The sequence below is a fragment of the Podarcis raffonei genome, chromosome 2 (assembly GCF_027172205.1).
Source record: "Podarcis raffonei isolate rPodRaf1 chromosome 2, rPodRaf1.pri, whole genome shotgun sequence".
NCBI lineage: Eukaryota > Metazoa > Chordata > Lepidosauria > Squamata > Lacertidae > Podarcis > Podarcis raffonei.
The window spans coordinates 107,553,134-107,571,453 of record NC_070603.1 but is presented as its reverse complement, the minus strand read 5'-3'; the positions used below and the strand labels follow the sequence as shown (position 1 = coordinate 107,571,453).

Below are 18,320 nucleotides of genomic sequence, written 5' to 3'. Positions count from 1 at the left end.
TTCCTTTACCACTGTACTACTGCAAGAGGTTTGCTTGTAATTTGTAATGATAGTGAGTGGTACCAGGGTGTATCGCAAACATGTTACAATTAAAACAGCTACAGTTTAAATCCTAAAATAAAATCACAAACAACCAAGGGCAAAGTAGCGAAACAAACAGGTTGGGGCGGGGATTGCGTATTTGAACATTCACCTTTATTACAAGAACGCCCTGCACACAGAAATATAGCAGGTCAGGGTGAAGGCAAAGCCAGAGCCCGTTTCCATTTGTGTGTGCTTGTGCAAATGTGTGCAAAGTAGCCCTTAGGATTATTTGCGCCTTTTATAATTCTGCAATTCTATTTTTTAAAAAAAGTCTAAACAAGGCTACTGTGTAGACACCCTCATTAATTTCAGTAGGTCTATGCTGAGTGGGATTATCAGGAATCCTTGAGCTACTATTGCCTTCTGGATGGAAAGGAGAGCAGTTGAAAGAGCTGGGTATGTTTAGCCAAAGTGGTGGGGAACCTTTGACCTTCCAGATGTTGCTGAACTCCAACTCCCATCAGTCCTAGCAAGCGTGGCAAAGGATGATGGGAGTCGTAGTCCAGCAGCATCTAAGAGCAGCGTTTCCCAAACTTGGGTCTCCAGCTGTTTTGGACTACAACTCCCATCATCCCTAGCTAGCGGGACCAGTGGTCAGGGATGATGGGAATTGTAGTCCAAAAAGAGCTGGAGACCCAAATTTGAGAAACGCTGGTCTAGACTAGAGGACTGACCCCAGACCTGATTTAAGGAGAGACATGGCAGCGGTCTTCAAGTATCTAAAGCAGGGGTAGGCAAACTAAGGCCCAGGGGCCGGATCCGGTCCAATCGCCTTCTAAATTCAGCCCGCAGACAGTCCAGGAATCAGCGTGTTTTTACATGAGTAGAATGTGTGCTTTTATTTAAAATGCATCTCTGGGTTATTTGTAGGGCATAGGAATTCATTCATATATATTTTTTCCAAAAATAGTCTGCCACCCCACAAGGCCTGAGGGACAGTGGACCGGCCCCCTACTGAAAAATATAATAATAATAATAATAATAATAATAATAATAATAATAATAATAATTTATTTATACCCCGCCCATCTGGTTGAGTTTCCCCAGCCACTCTGGGCAGCTCCCAATCGAGTGTTAAAAACAATACAGCATTAAATATTAAAAATTCCCTAAACAGGGCTGCCTTCAGATGTCTTTTAAAGATAGGATAGCTGCTTATTTCCTTTATATCTGAAGGGAGGGCGTTCCACAGGATGGGTGCCACTACCGAGAAGACCCACTGCCTGGTTCCCTGTAACCTCACTTCTCGCAATGAGGGAACCACCAGAAGGCCCTCAAAGCTGGATCTCAGTGTCTGGGCTGAACGATGCGGGTGGAGACGCTTCTTCAGGTATACAGGACCGAGGTCGTTTAGGGCTTTAAAGGTTTGCTGACCCCTGATCTAAAGAATTGTTTTCAGTGGCTCCAAAGGGTGGGTCTAGAACTAATAGGTGGAAATGGAAAGCAAGCAAGTTTTGACTCGAAAATGGGAAGAGCTTTTCATCCGCGGAAGAGAGGCTGCCATGGGAGATGATAATGGATCCTTCATCACTGGTGATATTTAAGCAGAGACTGTCAGGAATGCCATAGTTGCAGATTCCTGAGCTGGGCAGAGGGCTGGACTACATTAGGGGTGGAAGACCCTACAAATGCTGCCGAACTACAACTCCCATCATCCCAGGTCATTGACCAGGTTGGCTGAGACTCATGGGAGCTGCGGTCTGACAACCTCTGGAGGGCCACAGCTTTCCTATCCCTCATCCAGCTCCCCTATTGCTATACATTTTGTGTTTTACTAGGCAGATCTGCCTCTGGCATGCTTTATGCCCAAGGCTGGATTCTTGCTCTGTTTTCAGAACTGGGTCACGTTGACTCATTCCTGTATTTCCTTGTTCTCCAAGCAGACAGCAGGATACTGCAGACCTCGGAGCCCGAATCCCCGCAGCAGGAGAGTGCTGCCGTGCCGCTGGTACGACTGCAGTATAATTTTGTGCCCAAATTGGAAGGAGGCGTCCTCCAGGGGAAACCTTCGGCCGGCAGGACCGTTTCAGAAATCCAGCAGGGGACCGGCCTTCAGGCAAGAAGGAGCGATGAGCCCGTTTTCTCTGGAAAAAACCCTGGCAAGCCTCCAGAGGCGCCGAGAGATCATTCCGATGGGGAAGGCCTGGTGGGATGTTTACAGCAGGAAGGCTCCCGGCAGCCGACTACAGTGTGCTTTGCCACAGCGACCGTTTCGCAGGGATCTAAGCGGAGCAAGGCCCGAGATGTTGCTGGGCCGAACCTGCTTCTGAGAAAGGGAGGGCATCGCTGTGATGGCACTGCTGAAGAACCCACCATCCACCCAAGGAAAGGAACTTCTCACCTCTGCGGCAATGCGCCTCTGTCTTTCCAGATTCGTGAGGGAGCTTGTGCTGGAAGGGGGTCTTTCTTGGGTCCCAGAGAGGGAGGCAAACCCGCTCTGAAGCTAAACCCCCCTGCCCCCCCTGAGCAGACCCACAAAGGTCTTGACGGCAGATCCCCTGTTAGTTTCAGCGCAGCCAGCCATTCCGCACCCCAGAAAACCTTCACAGGTGAGCGGCAGAAACTCTTCAGCCCACTTAGCCTCCAGGGCCTTCCCAGCCCGGCAGGAGACATGGTAGAAAAACCATTCAAGTGTCCTGACTGCAGGAAGGGCTTCTTGCACCGATCAAGCATTCCCAGGCACCAGAACCTGCGTTGCCTGGGCGCCCTGCCCCATCAGAAGACGCCCTGCGGGGAGAAGCCCCTTCGTGTCCCTGGCGGTGGGATGGGCTTGATCGAAAGAAAGCAATGCAGCGCTTGCAAGCAACTCTCCTTCCCAGCTCCGGGGGTTCAGAAGAACCGGGCAGCTGGCGAGAAACCTTTCCGCTGCCCCGACTGCGGCAACACGTTCACCGAGAAGTTTTCGATGATCAGGCACCAGGCGCTGCACCAAAGCGAGAAGCCCTTCAAGTGTCCCTCCTGCGACAAAAGCTACACCCAGAGGTGCCATTTGAAGAGGCACCAACAGATGAAGCACACGGCGATTGCATGATATCAGAGGGCAGCTTTGGCCCCGTGTCAGAGAGCAAGAGCTGCAGCTGTGTGTCTCACCTCGTTTCGTTGTGGCGCTCATGAGAATTGTCCATGTTAGGCTATAGTTTCGTTCCACCTTAAAAGGAACAGGCATGACTGTTGTGTGTCACATGCCTGTCTCCGTGGCTTCTCACTTTGTGGAGTCGAAACATATACCGTCATGTGATAGACAACAATCCCATGACTGCAATCACGGAGCAGGAATTCTAACAGTCCAGGCAATGCAGCTGTCTCTCTTTTCTTCACTACCAGAGTGGAGGGCATGAGCCCGGCCTTCCTGAGATCAGGTGAAGGGGGGGCCTCCTGGAGGTTCCTGGACTTCACCTCCCATCAGCCTCAGCCAGCATGGCCAGCAGTCGGGGATGATGGGAGCTGCAGTCCAGCAAATGTCTGGAGGGCCAGAGATGCCTGCCTCTGATCATTGCTAGCATCCTTCAATCTCCACTTAGTTTCTTTCTCTTTTTGGGGGGGGGGAGAAGTCAAGGAAGCTGCCCATCAACCTGCCGGAAACAGCACCCGTTCACTTCGAGGCTGATCTGGGCCCTCTAGACTTTGGGATTATTTTCCTCTCGGAGGCAGGAGGCTTCTCAAATTCAGAAGAAGCAGGAAACTGGGGCTTGCTATCAGCCACGAACAATGAAACTTCCTTCTCTCACATGCAAAGACCCTTGAAGAGCACGCAATGCTCACACGCTCATTCCCGTCGCAACAAATAACAACGCCAGCTGTTGTGCTTTGGTCCCAAAGGGCCAGAGAAGCACTCTCGCAAGTGCCACATAATTACAATAATTGTGCTTTCAGATCTGCAGAGGAGACCCATCACCCAAGCCCACAGATGAACATAGCTCAAAGGATACACAGGGAGGACCTTAGCCCTGCCATGGAGCTGTCACTCACAGTTGGCTCCTTCCTTACTGAGTTTCAGGCATGGCCTTAAAGCACCCCTCTTTAAGCCAGACGGGTGCTGTTTCTTTTTTTTATTAGGATTTCTGCTGCATTTTTTTTATGGTTTGTATTCTTTAATACCAGGACTTCTTAGTTTGCATTTTACTGTTTTATCGTGCACGTTGCTATTTTAACTGGAGGGATGCGTAAAATCCCCTGGGTTCTTTCTTTTTTTGATGAAGGGTAGTTAAAACACTTTAAACAAATAAATATTTTGAACACACAAGCCTGGCACAGATGCTTAAGCGCAAAGTCAAGACTCAGTCAACTACTGCTCTGGCTGTAATGAGTGTAACTTATATTTATAACAATAATATTATAATAATTTATTATTTTTACCCCATCCATCTGGCTGGGTCTCCCCAGCCACTCTGGGCAGCTTCCAACAGAATATTAAAATACAATAGTCTATTAAACATTAACAGCTTCCCTAAACAGGGCTGCCTTCAGATGTCTTCTAAAAGTCTGATAGTTGTTGTTCTCTTTGACATCTGGTGGGAGGGCGTTCCACAGGGCGGGCGCCACAACCGAGAAGGCCCTCTGCCTGGTTCCCTGTAGCTTTGCTTCTCTCAGCGAGGGAACCACCAGAAGGTCCTCGGCACTGGACCTCAGCGTCCGGGTAGAACAATGGAGATGGAGACGCCGTTTACCTTCCCGCTAGTAAGCGGTCCCTATTTATCTACTTGCACCCGGGGGTGCCTTCGAACTGCTAGGTTGGCAGGCGCTGGGACCGAGCAACGGGAGCCGCAGGGATTTGAACCGCCGACTATGCGATCGGCAAGTCCTAGGTGCTGAGGTTTAACCCACAGCACCACCCGCGTCCCTCTGTGGATGTTAGAACCACACAAAAACCCTTTGCCAGTGGTGGCTGGGGCAGATAGGAATTGTAGTCAAAAACTCCAGGAGGGCGCCATGTTGGCAAAGGCTGCCTTAAAGGTTAAGGGCTGTGTGAGCAATGAACCTATTACTATAAGAGCCAGGCTCCACGCCCAGTGTGGCCAAACCGGTCATTACTTCCCTAAATCTGCCTCTGCCTGGAGCCCCTCAACCAGCAGGACCCCAGTGCAGCGGCCACTGCCCGCTAGCAAGAATCACTGCAACTGGTACTCAGAGGCACAGAGCCTCTGGTTACTGTTGCAAACAAAATCTGCCCTTTTTCCCTTATGGGGTATCCAAGAGCCCGTATAGAGTCCTTACGTGGGTTCCCTATTGGTAGGAGAAAATAACAGAGGCCAACCAGAGAATATTGAGAAGCAAAGCAGCTAGTAAGCCTGATCTTTATTAAAGCTGTTGCATCAGGGTGCTCCCCTCACATGCAGGAGGACGGAGGAGGACTCAGAACAAAGGTGTGCCTCCCCTTACAGAGACATTTTAAATTCCCTGTCCTGGAGCTCAGGACCACCCCTCCATACATCATACATACATCACAGAAGGGATGTAACCCAAGACCACACCCCACAAACATCACAGAAAAGGTGGTCTACAACAGAAATTTGAATGTTGTTTTTCCTGTCTGCCAGGTTATCTGATAATGCCTTATCTGATTGCCTTTCCTGGTAGTCTGGCCATTCCTTTGAAATGGTGATTACTATATTCCTGTAACAAGGAAGGGTTTTTTTTTCACCTCCTCCCTCCTTGCATAGAAACATTTGGTCAGCTTGGGAGTCAAAATGGTTTCAGGACTGTCTTCCTGTGCTGCTTCAGACGTGTGGTTTATATATTTATGTACGTGTTTGCTTGGTACATTTATGAACATTTATTATATATCTAAGACCTTAAAATTCTTATAACATTACAATAATAATAATAATAATAATAATAATAATAATAATAATAATTTATTATTTATACCCCGCCCATCTGGCTGGGCCTCCCCAGCCACTCTGGGCGGCTTCCATAAAAACCAAAAATACAGTAAAATATCACACGTTAAAAACTTCCCTGAACAGGGCTGCCTTAAGATGTCTTCTGAATGTCAGGTAGTTGTTTATCGCTTTGACATCTGCTGCAAGGGCGTTCCACAGGGCGGGCGCCACTACAACAGCCACCATGGTTAATATTTTATTTATTTACCGTATTTATAGCCCACCGTTCCTCCAAGGCGGTGTACCCGGTTCTCCTCGTTTTATCTTCATAACAATCCTGTGAGGTAGGTTAGTCTGAGAGGAAGCGACTGGCCCAGATGTCACCCAGTGAGCGGGGAATTTGAACCCGGGTCTCCCAGGTCCTAGTCCGATACTAACCCAGTGGTTCTCAAAGTTTTCCCTTGGGGACCACACTTTCAGAATAAACATTTGCTCACACCACACCAAATTTGTCTGACACCCCCCCTTGGTCCCTTCCAACTCTACAATTCTATTGTAAGAAATATATTGGAAAACCAAAAAGAAACAAGTCCTAGCAGTGCTTGATTTATAACACAGAACACAACTACTTCATAATATAATCACAGGGCATTCAGAAAGTATAAAACAGCGCAGCTACCTACGTTCATGAATCATTCCCAAAATATAATTATAAACGAGCCTCATATATATGTACCTTAAGTATGTATACAAACTCAATGGGAGGTGTAAGCCTACTTTTGCCAGGTAACCTCATTTATATTGGGTTGTAATTCTCATCTCCTCATCAACACAAAGAAACCTTTCTCCCCCCCCTCCGAGTTTTCATATTTGTAAGAGTGGAAAATCCCCGTTCACAACAATATGTCATGGAGAACTGTAGAAAAATAGCTAACACTCTTGAATAGAGGTGTGGGTCCTCTTTATGGTTGTGTATCCAACAAATTCTTTTGATATACCGTACTAGGGTTGCCATATTTCAAAAACCAAAACTCCTGACACCCGCAAAATTGTTGAGCTTTTTAAACCCAAATTGTCGTGCTTTTGGGGGTCAACCTGCCAAAAGTCATGGTTTTAAGCTTTAGCAGCCATTTCCAATTATTTTCCCATCGCGTTGCCATACATCCGAGGTGGCAAAAATACCCTCTGACGTGGTTTTTACACCCGGAAACCAGGACATACCAGGAATTTTCCTGACTTATAATAATAATATATTATTTATACCCTGCCCATCTGGCTGGGTTTCCCCAGCCACTCTTGGCGGCTTCCAACAAATATTAAAATACAATGGTCTGTTAAACTTTAAAAGCTTCCCTAAACAGGCAAGCCTAGATATAATGTAGCACCCTGCTTGTGGTTAATGCTTAGCTGGAATGAAATATTCAACGCAGCAATAGAGAAATTAAAATAATAATTTATTTGTCAGACAAATAAATGATAGGCACAGTGGTATATGGTTACCAAAGCTCTGCCTATCCTCCAGCCCTGATGGCCAGCACTTATATTCCCTCAGCCCAGCCCCCTTGCTCCTCCTTTGGCTGCCTCTGTCCAATCAGCCTGGTTGAAATTCCTATTGGCTGTTTGCTAGAACCAATCATAAAAGATACACCCATTTCCTATTACCTTTTATGGGAGACAGAGAGCTATATTTCCTTCTATCTATAAATGGCAAACAAGTAGCCATATATCTTACATTTGCCTCAACAAGGCACCTTAATTACCAGATCACCTTTTGCCCTTGTTACCCCTCCATTCCAAAATAGATGGCTAAAACAGATGCTCATTCTGTCTTACATTTTGTCTTAAACAGAGATCTTGGGTTCACATTCTCACACACCATCAATGAAATAAGAATCTAACATAAGAATCTAACTTTTCTTACTTTCTAAATCCTTTGCATCATTACATTTAAGCCAACAAATCTCATACATTAACATAGATAGCTTTTTAACGTAAAACTCTTCAATTTACACCCCCCCCCTTTCCTGGCCAGCTGCTTTTCCCATTAGCTCTTGCCCTTTAACCTTAGGAAAATGTGGCTAAAGTCTCTAATGGGAGGCACATGGTATTATATCTTGTTAAACAATAAATCCTACTATTTACCAACTCTTAATTAGTGCTTTTGCAGCTTGATTGTATTCTGTAATATGTGGGGTCAGTGTAACCTTTTTGCTCCCAGCCTATAATTCCCTTTTACAACTTTGAGAATTTTGGCTCCTGCTATCAATCAGGGGGTCCCTTGTCCAGGAGGATAAACATCTGCCAAAGTCCTTAGCCAGCTGGTCTTCTGCCTGGCAAAAAAAAAATATATGCAAATATATCTTTAAGCTCATTTTAAATACAGGCCTTGATCAGATGCCTCAATACTATACACTGCACCGCAACGTTTACATGTTTCTTTTATTGCCTTTGAATATTCCCGCCGCACTCCCTATCCTATCCTCTCCTGCCAAGCCCTTTTGAGAGCCGCTGCTCTAACCACTGCACCACACTGTCTCTCATGACCCATCCCTAAGCTGCATATATTCTCCAAGAATCCTTCCCAGTCGAAACACGAAGGCTGTGAGGTTTTGTGTCTCGTGTGTGTGTGTGTGTGTGTGTGTGTGTGTGTGTGTTTGCCAGGAAAAGAGTGATTTTATTCCTTCCTTCTCTCCTCCCCCCCACGAGCTCTTGCTCCGCTGCCACCAGAGGGCTCTGGCCAATTTAAAAGGCTCGGCAGCCTGGTCTCTCTCTCTCCCTCTTCTCTTTGTGTGTCTTTTTTTCGCTTTTACGCGCAGCCTTTCTCGGGATGAGTTTCCTGTATCAGGCGCTCGCTGCATCCGGATCAGCGGGAGCGAGCCTCGCACCGGGGAACTGGATCAGCCGCCGCCGCTGCCGCCGTTGCTCGGACGAAGCGACGCCCGATCCCTTCCCTTATTTTTTCCCCCCCAACTCCCTTCGCCGGACCGAGGTGGGAACTCCCTCCGGCCAAAGCGCGGCTCCAGAGGGCTCCGCCCAGGCTCTCTTCCGCAGCCATGCAGCCCAAAACGCCCCATCCGCCCCACACCCTCCTGCGCCCCGGGAGGAGGGATGGAGAAATGAGGATGATGGCCATTTGTCCGACACCCCTGGGGGGGTGGGGGGAAGGAATAGGGCGGTGGGTGTGGGGTGCGGTTCCCAAGGGAGGTGCAATTCACTAGAGAAGCGGGGAAGGAGCCACGTCGTCCAGGATCCCAAGAGAGAAGCCGCGTTTTTGGAGGAAAAAATTCCCCTCCCTCCGCTTCTCTGGCTTCCTTAATCGTGCTGTTTTCAAAGTCTGCCCGGGAGGCTGTTTCTGGCTGGAGAAAAGGGGCTGGGACTCTTATCCGAAGGAGAATATACTGGATGGAACAGGGATAAGGACCTTCTTGTAGGCTACCGCAGCTTCCGACCTCCCTGGCGATTAAGGCTAACAGTGGGGGGTTTGCATTCCGCAACATCTGGAGGGCCAGAGGTTCCCCATCACTACTTCTGTGAAAAGGGAGTGTTTAGGAGACATGTCCCTGGATAAGCGAGGGACCTCCCTTTCCCCTTCCCCTTTCAAAGCATTTCCCCCCCAGGGTGGGATTTCACAAGCTTTGGGGTGCAAAGGTTGCATATGATCTGCATTGTTAATTTATTTAGGGCGTTTGGATCCCCGCTCCTCAGCCAAAAAGGCTCCCCCAGTAGCTTGTGTGCAGTCCGCAAGGCAAAGCCCCTTCCTGCAGTCTTGCAGTTGAAAAGTCAGGGCACAAAAGGAAAAGGGGACCTGGAGGGAAGAGGAAAGATGCAAACTCCCGACAGGCGCCTCTTCTTCAAATTAAACATTGCTTTTTCCACCTCCGCCATCAGAGGCAGTATGCAAGTTTTTCCTGGGTGGGGTGCACAGAGTAGGGTGAGGTGACACCCCAGAAGGGGTGGCAGACAGAGTCCTCAAGTGGGTCTAAGGCAGGCTTCCTCAAACTCTGCCCTCCAGATGTTTTGGGACTACAACTCCCATGATCGCTAGCTAGCAGGACCAGTGGTCAGGGATGATGGGAATTGTAGTCTCAAAACATCAGGAGTTTGAGGAAGCCTGGTCTAAGGCATGCGTACATTGAAAGCATGTTTCCCTCCCCAAGAATCCCGGGAACTGCAGTTCACCCCTTGCAGAACTACAGTTCCCAGGCTTCTTTCCTGGAATTATTTTAAATAGTTGGGTGCGTCAGCATCCTCACTCTTGAAGGCAGGAGGCCTGAGCGAGCGTTAATTCAGCCGAGCAAGGAGGTGTGTTGCACAGTCTTCATTTTTAAAATATTTGCCTTGGCTTTCGGGTTTCTGTGGGGAGGCTTAGGGGCCCGAAAGAGGGAGACGCAACAGGCCGTGCACATTTTCAAATGTGTGCAATAATCATGAGGCCTAGACATGGCTTAAAATCCAGAGTAGGCTGTTCTAAGAAATGCAACTCTTGGTTCTGTTTGTTGTTTGCACAAAGAACCTTAGTAGACCAAAGTCCTACCTGCGTTGCGAGGGGGGGGCACAGGAGAGTATTAATGGGGTGGGTGTTGACATGGGTGGGGTAACCTGAGCAGTCCCTCCAGGCTAGATGATTGCCCCTCGAAAGCCCTCGCAGTTGCATAAAGCCAAGCTAATTACGTCAGAAAAGTTAATTGGCAGGCTGAAACAGGCTCCCTGATCAACACCTGCTTAATCAAAGGTTATTTTTCAATGCAGAATTGGGTATTTTTGCTTTGGTGTGAATTGGGGTTGGTGTGAGATTCAGAGCACTTGCAAGACCAGGAACTTTGCTTCCCCCCACACACAAAAAAAGGGGGATATGATTGACGGTTTGTGTGCATGTTTTTCCTGTTGCTTTCCTTTTTACTTGTGCAATTGGGTTGGTAGGTTAGGATCACGAGCTTGTGAGTTCTGCTTTTGCCTTCTGTATTTCCATTTATTCTGTCCTCCAATGCTTTATCGCGCTACCGACACCCAGCACAATTGCACAAGCAGCTCGGGAAAGGTGTGGCTTTCTTTTAAATTCTTGCTATTTTACAAAATCGATAGACCGATTGATCGTAATGAAACCTCACAAAGCGGTTTGCAAAAAGAATAAGATCCGCAATGTGGATTTTGCTTTGTGGGTGTGTCCGTCCCATGACTTACCTTTTGCCTGTGGCGTCCAAAAGTAAAACCCCTTCCCAGTTGTGAGACTGAAATGCATCTGCGGGAGAAAATACATTTGCAAATGACCCACACGGTCCAAGAATTGTGCTGCAGTAATACAGGAGCTCGCCTTACAGCGAGTCAGACCATTGGGAGGGGGTGTATTATTGCGTTATTGTTTTTATTTTTATTTTATATATTGTGATCTCTTTTGCGAACTGCCCCGAGACCTCCGGGTATAGGGTAGTATATAAATTCAATCAAAATCAATCAATCAATAATATCACCTACACTGACTCGCAGTAGCTCTCCAGCATTTGAGACAGGGGTTTCTTGGTCCAGCAAGAGTAAGCTAAAGGTAAAGGGACCCCTGGCCATTAGGTCCAGTCATGACCGACTCTGGGGTTGCAGCGCTCATCTCGCTTTACTGGCCAAGGGAGCCGGCGTACAGCTTCCGGGTCATGTGGCCAGCATGACTAAGCACTTCTGGCGAACCAGAGCAGCACACGGAAACGCCGTTTACCTTCCCGCTGGAGCGGTACCTATTTATCTACTTGCACTTTGACGTGCTTTTGAACTGCTGGGTTTGCAGGAGCAGGGACTGAGGAATGGGAGGGATTCGAACCACCATCCTTCTGATCAGCAAGCCCTAGGCTCTGTGGTTTAGACCACAGCGCCACCAGCAGCAAACTCCAAAAGAGGTGTCCTATTTTTCATCCTATTCTGCCTAATGCAGGTTGGCTGCCAACAGGAGAGCCCTGCAGGATCAAGACCAAGGGTTCGTTTTGCCCAGTGTACCATTTCAAACATTTCCCCGCAATATGACACTGCCAGCTTCATTTGCAGCCTCTTCTTATGGCTTTCCTTTCTTTTCACGCTGCTGATGCATGCTAGTTAATATCTCCATTGCGCTGCTCCCCACAATATCAGGGTTCCCTTTCCTGGAACTTTTTGAACTCACACTGTGTCTGTTGCACGACCAAATCTGCATCTACACAAACCGGGCTTGATCTTGTGACTCTTCCTTGCATGCAAAAAGTCCCAGGTTCAATCTAGGTAGGTTTGGGAGTCTGCCTGGCCTGAGTCCTTGGGCAGCTGCTGCCAGCCAGTGTAGGCAGCACTAGCCAGATGGAGCAATGGGCTGACTCAGTATGGGACAGCTTCCTATGTTCCGTCTTTGCTTACAGTGGGCTCTGTACACTGCAGTGTGCCATTCCAAAGACACCCCAGCCACCTGCCCTCTTCATCAGGCAAATTAAGCCCTGACAGTGAGTGCCAGGGAGGTCTCTTCCTACCCCAATCTGAAAGTCAGCCTACATTTGCATATTTAAATATAAATTAGCACGTGTGTGTTTTATGCCACTTTGTGTTAGAGGCTCAAAGTCTTCTAAATACCTAGATTCCCTCGCTGCGAGAAGCCACGTTACAGGGAACCAGGCAGAGGGCCTTTTCGGTAGTGGCGCCCGCCCTGTGGAACGCCCTCCCACCAGATGTCAAAGAGAAAAACAACTGCCAGACTTTTAGAAGACATCTGAAGGCAGCCCTGTTTAGGGAAGCTTTTAATGTTTAATAGACTATTGTATTTTAATATTCTGGAAGCCGCCCAGAGTGGCTGGGGAAACCCAGCCAGATGGGCGGGGTATAAATAATAAATTATTATTATTGTTGTTGTTGTTGTTGTTGTTATCATTATTATTATTATTTTAGATGTTTTCTCATGGGCCAGACATTGGGGGAGATCACAGATGTTGAGACTTTATCGCTCATCTCGCTGGCCTCTCAACATGGATGCGCCCTCCATAATCTGATGCCACATGATGACAGCAAGGAAGGTGTTGGACTCCAAATCCCATCATCCCTAGTCGGCATGATGAGAGTTGTAGTCCGGCAACATCCATTGCAGGGGTGGCTGATATGGTTTCCCCCAGATGTTTCTCCCGTCATCCCTGGCCATTGGCTGTTCCTCTCTTTTTTTGAAATCATTTTTATTTGATTTTACAAATACAAGGTTCTAAAAATCCAAATACAGTGGTACCTTGGGTTGAGAATTTGTTCTGGAGGTCCGTTCTTAACCTGAAACTGTTCTTAACCTGAGGTACCACTTTAGCTAATGGGGCCTGCCGCTGCACCGCTGCTGCGCGATTTCTGTTCTCATCCTGAAGCAAAGTTCTTAACCTGAGGTACTATTTCTGGGTTAGCGGAGTCTGTAACCTGAAGCGTATGTAACCTGAAGCATATGTAACCCGAGGTGCCACTGTATAAATCTACCATATTTTTCGCTCTATAACACGCACCCGACCATAACACGCATGTAGTTTTTAGAGGAGGAAAATCCGTAGGCATGCCACCCGTAGGCATTCCCTCCATAACACGCACAGACATTTCCCCTTACTTTTTAGGAGGAAAAAAGTGAGTGTTATGGTGCAAAAAATACGGTATATACAGAGATTCCTCCAAATCTCACGACTTCCCCCCGCTCCCTCCATGGGGTCCCATTTTGAACATTTACAACTGCATATTCTTCCATACTCTTAACTTTTATATCAATCCGTATTGTCTAGGGTATTTGTTAGACTACAAGTGAAATCAAAATCCTGCCAATAATAATAATAATAATAATTTATTATACATATCCTGCCCATCTGGCTGTGTTTCCCCATCCACTCTGGGCGGCTTCCAATAAAATATTAAAATACAATAGTCCTTCAGATATTAAAAGCTTCCCTAAACAGGGCTGCCTTCAGATGTCTTCTAAAAGTCTGGTAGTTGTTTTTTCCTTTGACATCTGATGGGAGGGCGTTCCACAGGGTGGGCGCCACCACTGAGAAAGCCCTCTGCCTGATTCCCTGTAACTTCGCTTCTCGCAGTGAAGGAACCACCAGAAGGCCCTCGGAGCTGGACCTCAGTGTCCGGGGAGAACGATGTGGGTGGAGACGCTCCTTCAGGTATGTTTCCATCTGCTTACAGTGGTCTCCTAAATAACTTTAATTTTTTCCCCATTCTTTTATAAAGTTTTTGTCCTCTTGGTTTCTGAGTTTTCCGGTCAGTTTGGCCATTTCGGCATAGTCCATCAGCTTAGTTTGCCATTCCTCTCTGGTAGGGACCTTGTCTTCCTTCCACCTCTGGGCTAGTAACATCCGGGCGGCTGTTATTCCATACAAAAAAAAATCTTTTTGACCATTGCCTATTCTAGCTTGGCTGAAAGTCTTAACATCTAGAGAGAACCATGTATGGTCCCTGATCTCTACGATGGCACGTTGGTTAAAGCGTTTGAGCCATGAACATCCATCGACATGAGCCAGGAATGGCGAGTGTGTGGCAGCAGTCTAGTAACATCTGGAAGCTACAGGACCACATCTGGAGGTTCCTCTGCCACGCAGCAATGGGTTGTCTTTCAGCAAAACAGCACCGATTATCCTGAGCATCGAAAACAGTGTTTCCCAAAGTTGGGTCTCGGGCTGTTTTTCGAACTACCGTTTCCATCATCCCTGGCCACTGGTCTTGCTAGCTAGGGGCGATGGGAATTGTAGTCCAAAAACAGCTGGAGACTCAAGTTTGGGAAGCACTGATTTCAGGAAGTATAGTTGTGAATATGACTTGACTTCTGGACTCTCCTTGTTTATCCCAGCAGGTGATGGAACAATGAAGGACCCAAAAGGAAAGACTCTTCAGGAGGAGGAAGAAGAAGAGGAGGAGGAGGAAGAGGAGGAGGACTTTGGGCCCCAAGTCGAACTGCACTTCACCATCTTGGAAGAATCCGAAGGCGGCATTTCTCAGGGGAAGCTCTGGCACTGCGAGATCGATGCTGAGCTGCAGCCCGCTGACTCCTGCCAGCCGGAGCTCGACGATGACTCTGTTTACTCTGACCAGTCGCGCTCCCCATCCCCGGAACTCCAGGAGGTCCTCCCGCACCCTGACCGGGGAGCCAGAGAGAGGCGGGCAGAGGCTTACCTTCCGCAAGACCCCGAGCAGCAGGTGGAGCTTCATTTCACCATCCTGGAGGAGTCAGAAGGGGGCATCTCTGAGGGGAAGCTCTGCGCGAGCGAGGTCAGGCCGGACGAGCCCCTGCAGGCCGGCTACCCCGAGCGCCCGTGGGACAGGCCCGTCCCCTGGAGCAGGAAGCTCAGCCCGCCGTCGGAGGCGGTGAAGCCTTCGTTCCTCCCGGCTGAAGGCCGGCCGGAAGGAGAAACCAAAGGTGAGGCCCCCGCGCAGGAGGCCTCCGACCAGCAGGTGGAGCTGCACTTCAGCATCTTCGACGACCCCGAGGAAGCCAGCCTCTCCCAGGGCCCTGAGGATTACCCGATGTGGGAGAGCCCGTTCAAGCCGGCCATGTACCCGGGGAACTACCCCAAGGAGGACTGGGATATGTCCATCGACAGCCTGGGGGACGCCTTTGAGGCGTCCTTCCAGCAGCAGTTCTACCCCGGGGGGCGGGCGTACCCGTGCACCGAGTGCGGGCGGGTGTTCAACCGGAAGTCGACGCTGACGCGCCACTGGCGGACCCACACGGGGGAGAAGCCCTACTCGTGCCTCGACTGCGGGCGCAGCTTCAGCCTCAACCTGAACCTCCTCACCCACCAGATGACCCACACGGGGGAGAAGCCCTACAAGTGCCCAGACTGCGGGCAGAGCTTCACCCGCAGTACCAGCGTCACCCGCCACCAGCGGAGCCACCGGGAGGAGGACGGCCCCTACAAGGGCGACCTGTGGGAGGAGGCTTTCCCCTACATGTTCCCGGGCCCGTTCCCCTACCCCATGCCCCCCATGGTGGAGGAGCGGCCCTACCTGTGCCCCGATTGCGGCGAGGCCTTCGCGCACAGCGGCAGCCTCAACCGCCACCTGCGCATGCACCGGGGCGAGCGGCCGTACCGGTGCGTCATGTGCGGCGAGGGCTTCTGCTCCATGTCGAAGCTGTGCCGCCACGAGAGGATCCACATGGTGGAGAAGCCCTACCACTGCGAGATCTGCGGGAAGAGCTTCGCCGTCAAGTCCACGCTGACCCGGCACCAGATGCTTCACCAGGCCGAGAGGCCCTATATGTGCCCCCACTGCGACAAGGGCTACGTCCAGCGGAGCCACCTGGCCAGGCACCACCACAAGGCGCACCCCGGGGTGCCCTTCAACCCCGTCAAAGCGAACAGTATGCCCGCCACCATCTTGGATTCCGACAACCTCGTCACCTATTTCTGGGGCGACGAGGAAACGGACGGTCCGGCCGAGCCTTTCCCGACTCAGCTGATCTACTCGGGGGCAGACTCCTGAGAGCTAAGCTGCGCCTGAAGCTACAGGTACATCTTCCATCCGCCACCCGGGAGAGAAGCACTTTGGACATGCCGGTCTCTTCCACTCGGTCTTTTTCCTGGGGATCCTTTGGATCTGAAGAGCTTGAGGATTCAGCCCCCCAGAGTTGATTCCCAGCGCGGGGTTTTGTTACGGACTCGGTGCCAAGATTTCTTTCTCGCCTTGTTGCTTTTTTGACTTGGAGTCCGGATGCCAGCGTGGTGCCTATGGAGCCTATGCTCCGACCCACGGTCTCCCCGCCGCGTTGGCGCCGGCATCAAAAGTTCTCCTGCCTGTTGCGGCAGCTGGACCCCATCACTGCAGCGGGCGATGGACAGACTGGGTTCACACGGACCGCTTCTCGCACTGCTTAACGGATCAGAAGCAAAAGCGCCCCCCACTTTGGAGGGGAAAAGGGGGAGCAGCCTGCTCTGTAGCAAAATGTCTAGTGTTAGGGGAGGTGGGCAGCAACTTGGGAGTTCGCCTGAGTTTGTTTTTCATTTGTAGTGGGGGGATTATTATTTTTCCTGAAAAGAAAACTATGCCTTGTTTTATCTCCTTAAGTTTCTAGTGAGAACGCTTGAATAAATTAGTAAAATATGGAAATGGAGAGAACAAAAAACAAAAAAAAACCCAGAGCCAAAATTCATGTGGCAGTGGTTTCCTTGTCATTTTTTCCCCCGAGGGGGCAGGGATGCTGGAAGTTTCGGAGACTGCAGAACCAAGGCTTCCCTCAATTCATCCTCAAATGTGCTCCCTTTCTTTTCTACCCCTCCCCCTGCACAGCTGTAGCAGATTTTTAGGAGAACACAATGAAAGTGGAGCACACTCTTGCCTTAAGATTTGCCTCCTCCATAGGCAGAGTGGAAGACTCCTAGGGATCATAGGATCAGGCCCTTAATGCCCGTGTTGACATTTCAAAAGGTGGGTAACCTTTTTGAGGATGCAGACTGGGAGAGAGAGAGAGTGGGATCATCATCAATCAAATAAGGTGTAGAAAAGAAAGAGTAATATTTTCTGTTTTAAAATCTAGAACGTTTCCTTTTTTTCCTGTACAGTACCAAAGCCAAAATTGGTGGCTGAATTCCATCAGTATTAAGAGGAGGTACAGGTGCAAAAATTCTAGCAAAATCATTAGCATGGTTAAATCTATATCACACTAGCAGCCTCACACATGGCGTTTTGGGGAATTCTGGGAAACAGAAAAAAAACAGTACAAGATTTAAATTGGTGGTAAAAATCAGAGCAGGTTTGAAAGGTTCCACCTGCCACCTTGATTCAAAATTGTGCTCAGTTGTATTCTAATGTGGACAAAAATCTGCCCCTTGATTTCAGGAACGATCCTGCAAAATGTGGTTAAAATCGGGGCACTTCTGGAAGGTTCAGTTGGCTGTCTCGATTCAAAATGGCATCCTGTTGTATCCCGACAGAGGCAAAAGCTTGCTCCTTCACAGGAATCGTTTTGTTACAGTACAGTGGTACCTCGGGTTAAGAACTTAATTCGTTCTGGAGGTCTGTTCTTAACCTGAAACTGTTCTTAACCTGAAGCACCACTTTAGCTAATGGGGCCTCCTGCTGCTGCTGCACCACCAGAGAACGATTTCTGTTCTCATCCTGAAGCAAAGTTCTTAACCTGGGGTAATATTTCTGGGTTAGCGGAGTCTGTAACCTGAAGCGTGTGTAACCCCAGGTACCACTGTATCTTCACAGGCGTCCAAATGCTTAACAAATTAGCAGCTTTCCAAAATACATAGTAGATTTAATTTATGGCCCGTTTCCTTCTATGGTAAGCCTCGTGGTGATGTGTGGAGGGTTTCTATGCCAGCGATGCTCAGACCCCTAACCTGATCGGCTTCAACAAGATTGACGCCTGTGTCTTGTGCCTTCAGACCATATTGCCAAGGGCACTTAACCTTTGAGTCTTACTGCTAGGAGGAAACTCACACGTGGGTT

General features: G+C 49.0%; 1 protein-coding gene across 1 annotated transcript; it reads left to right on the top strand.

Annotated features, from left to right (window-relative positions):
• Positions 1 to 8,648: 8,648 nt before the first annotated feature.
• Positions 8,649 to 16,397, top strand: LOC128408899 (zinc finger protein 771-like). Its single transcript, XM_053378937.1, has 2 exons — positions 8,649 to 8,895; positions 14,719 to 16,397. Exon 2 carries the CDS (start codon positions 14,730 to 14,732, stop codon positions 16,347 to 16,349), a length of 1,620 nt encoding a protein of 539 aa, XP_053234912.1. The 5' UTR covers positions 8,649 to 8,895; positions 14,719 to 14,729; the 3' UTR covers positions 16,350 to 16,397.
• The last annotated feature ends 1,923 nt before the right edge of the window (positions 16,398 to 18,320 follow it).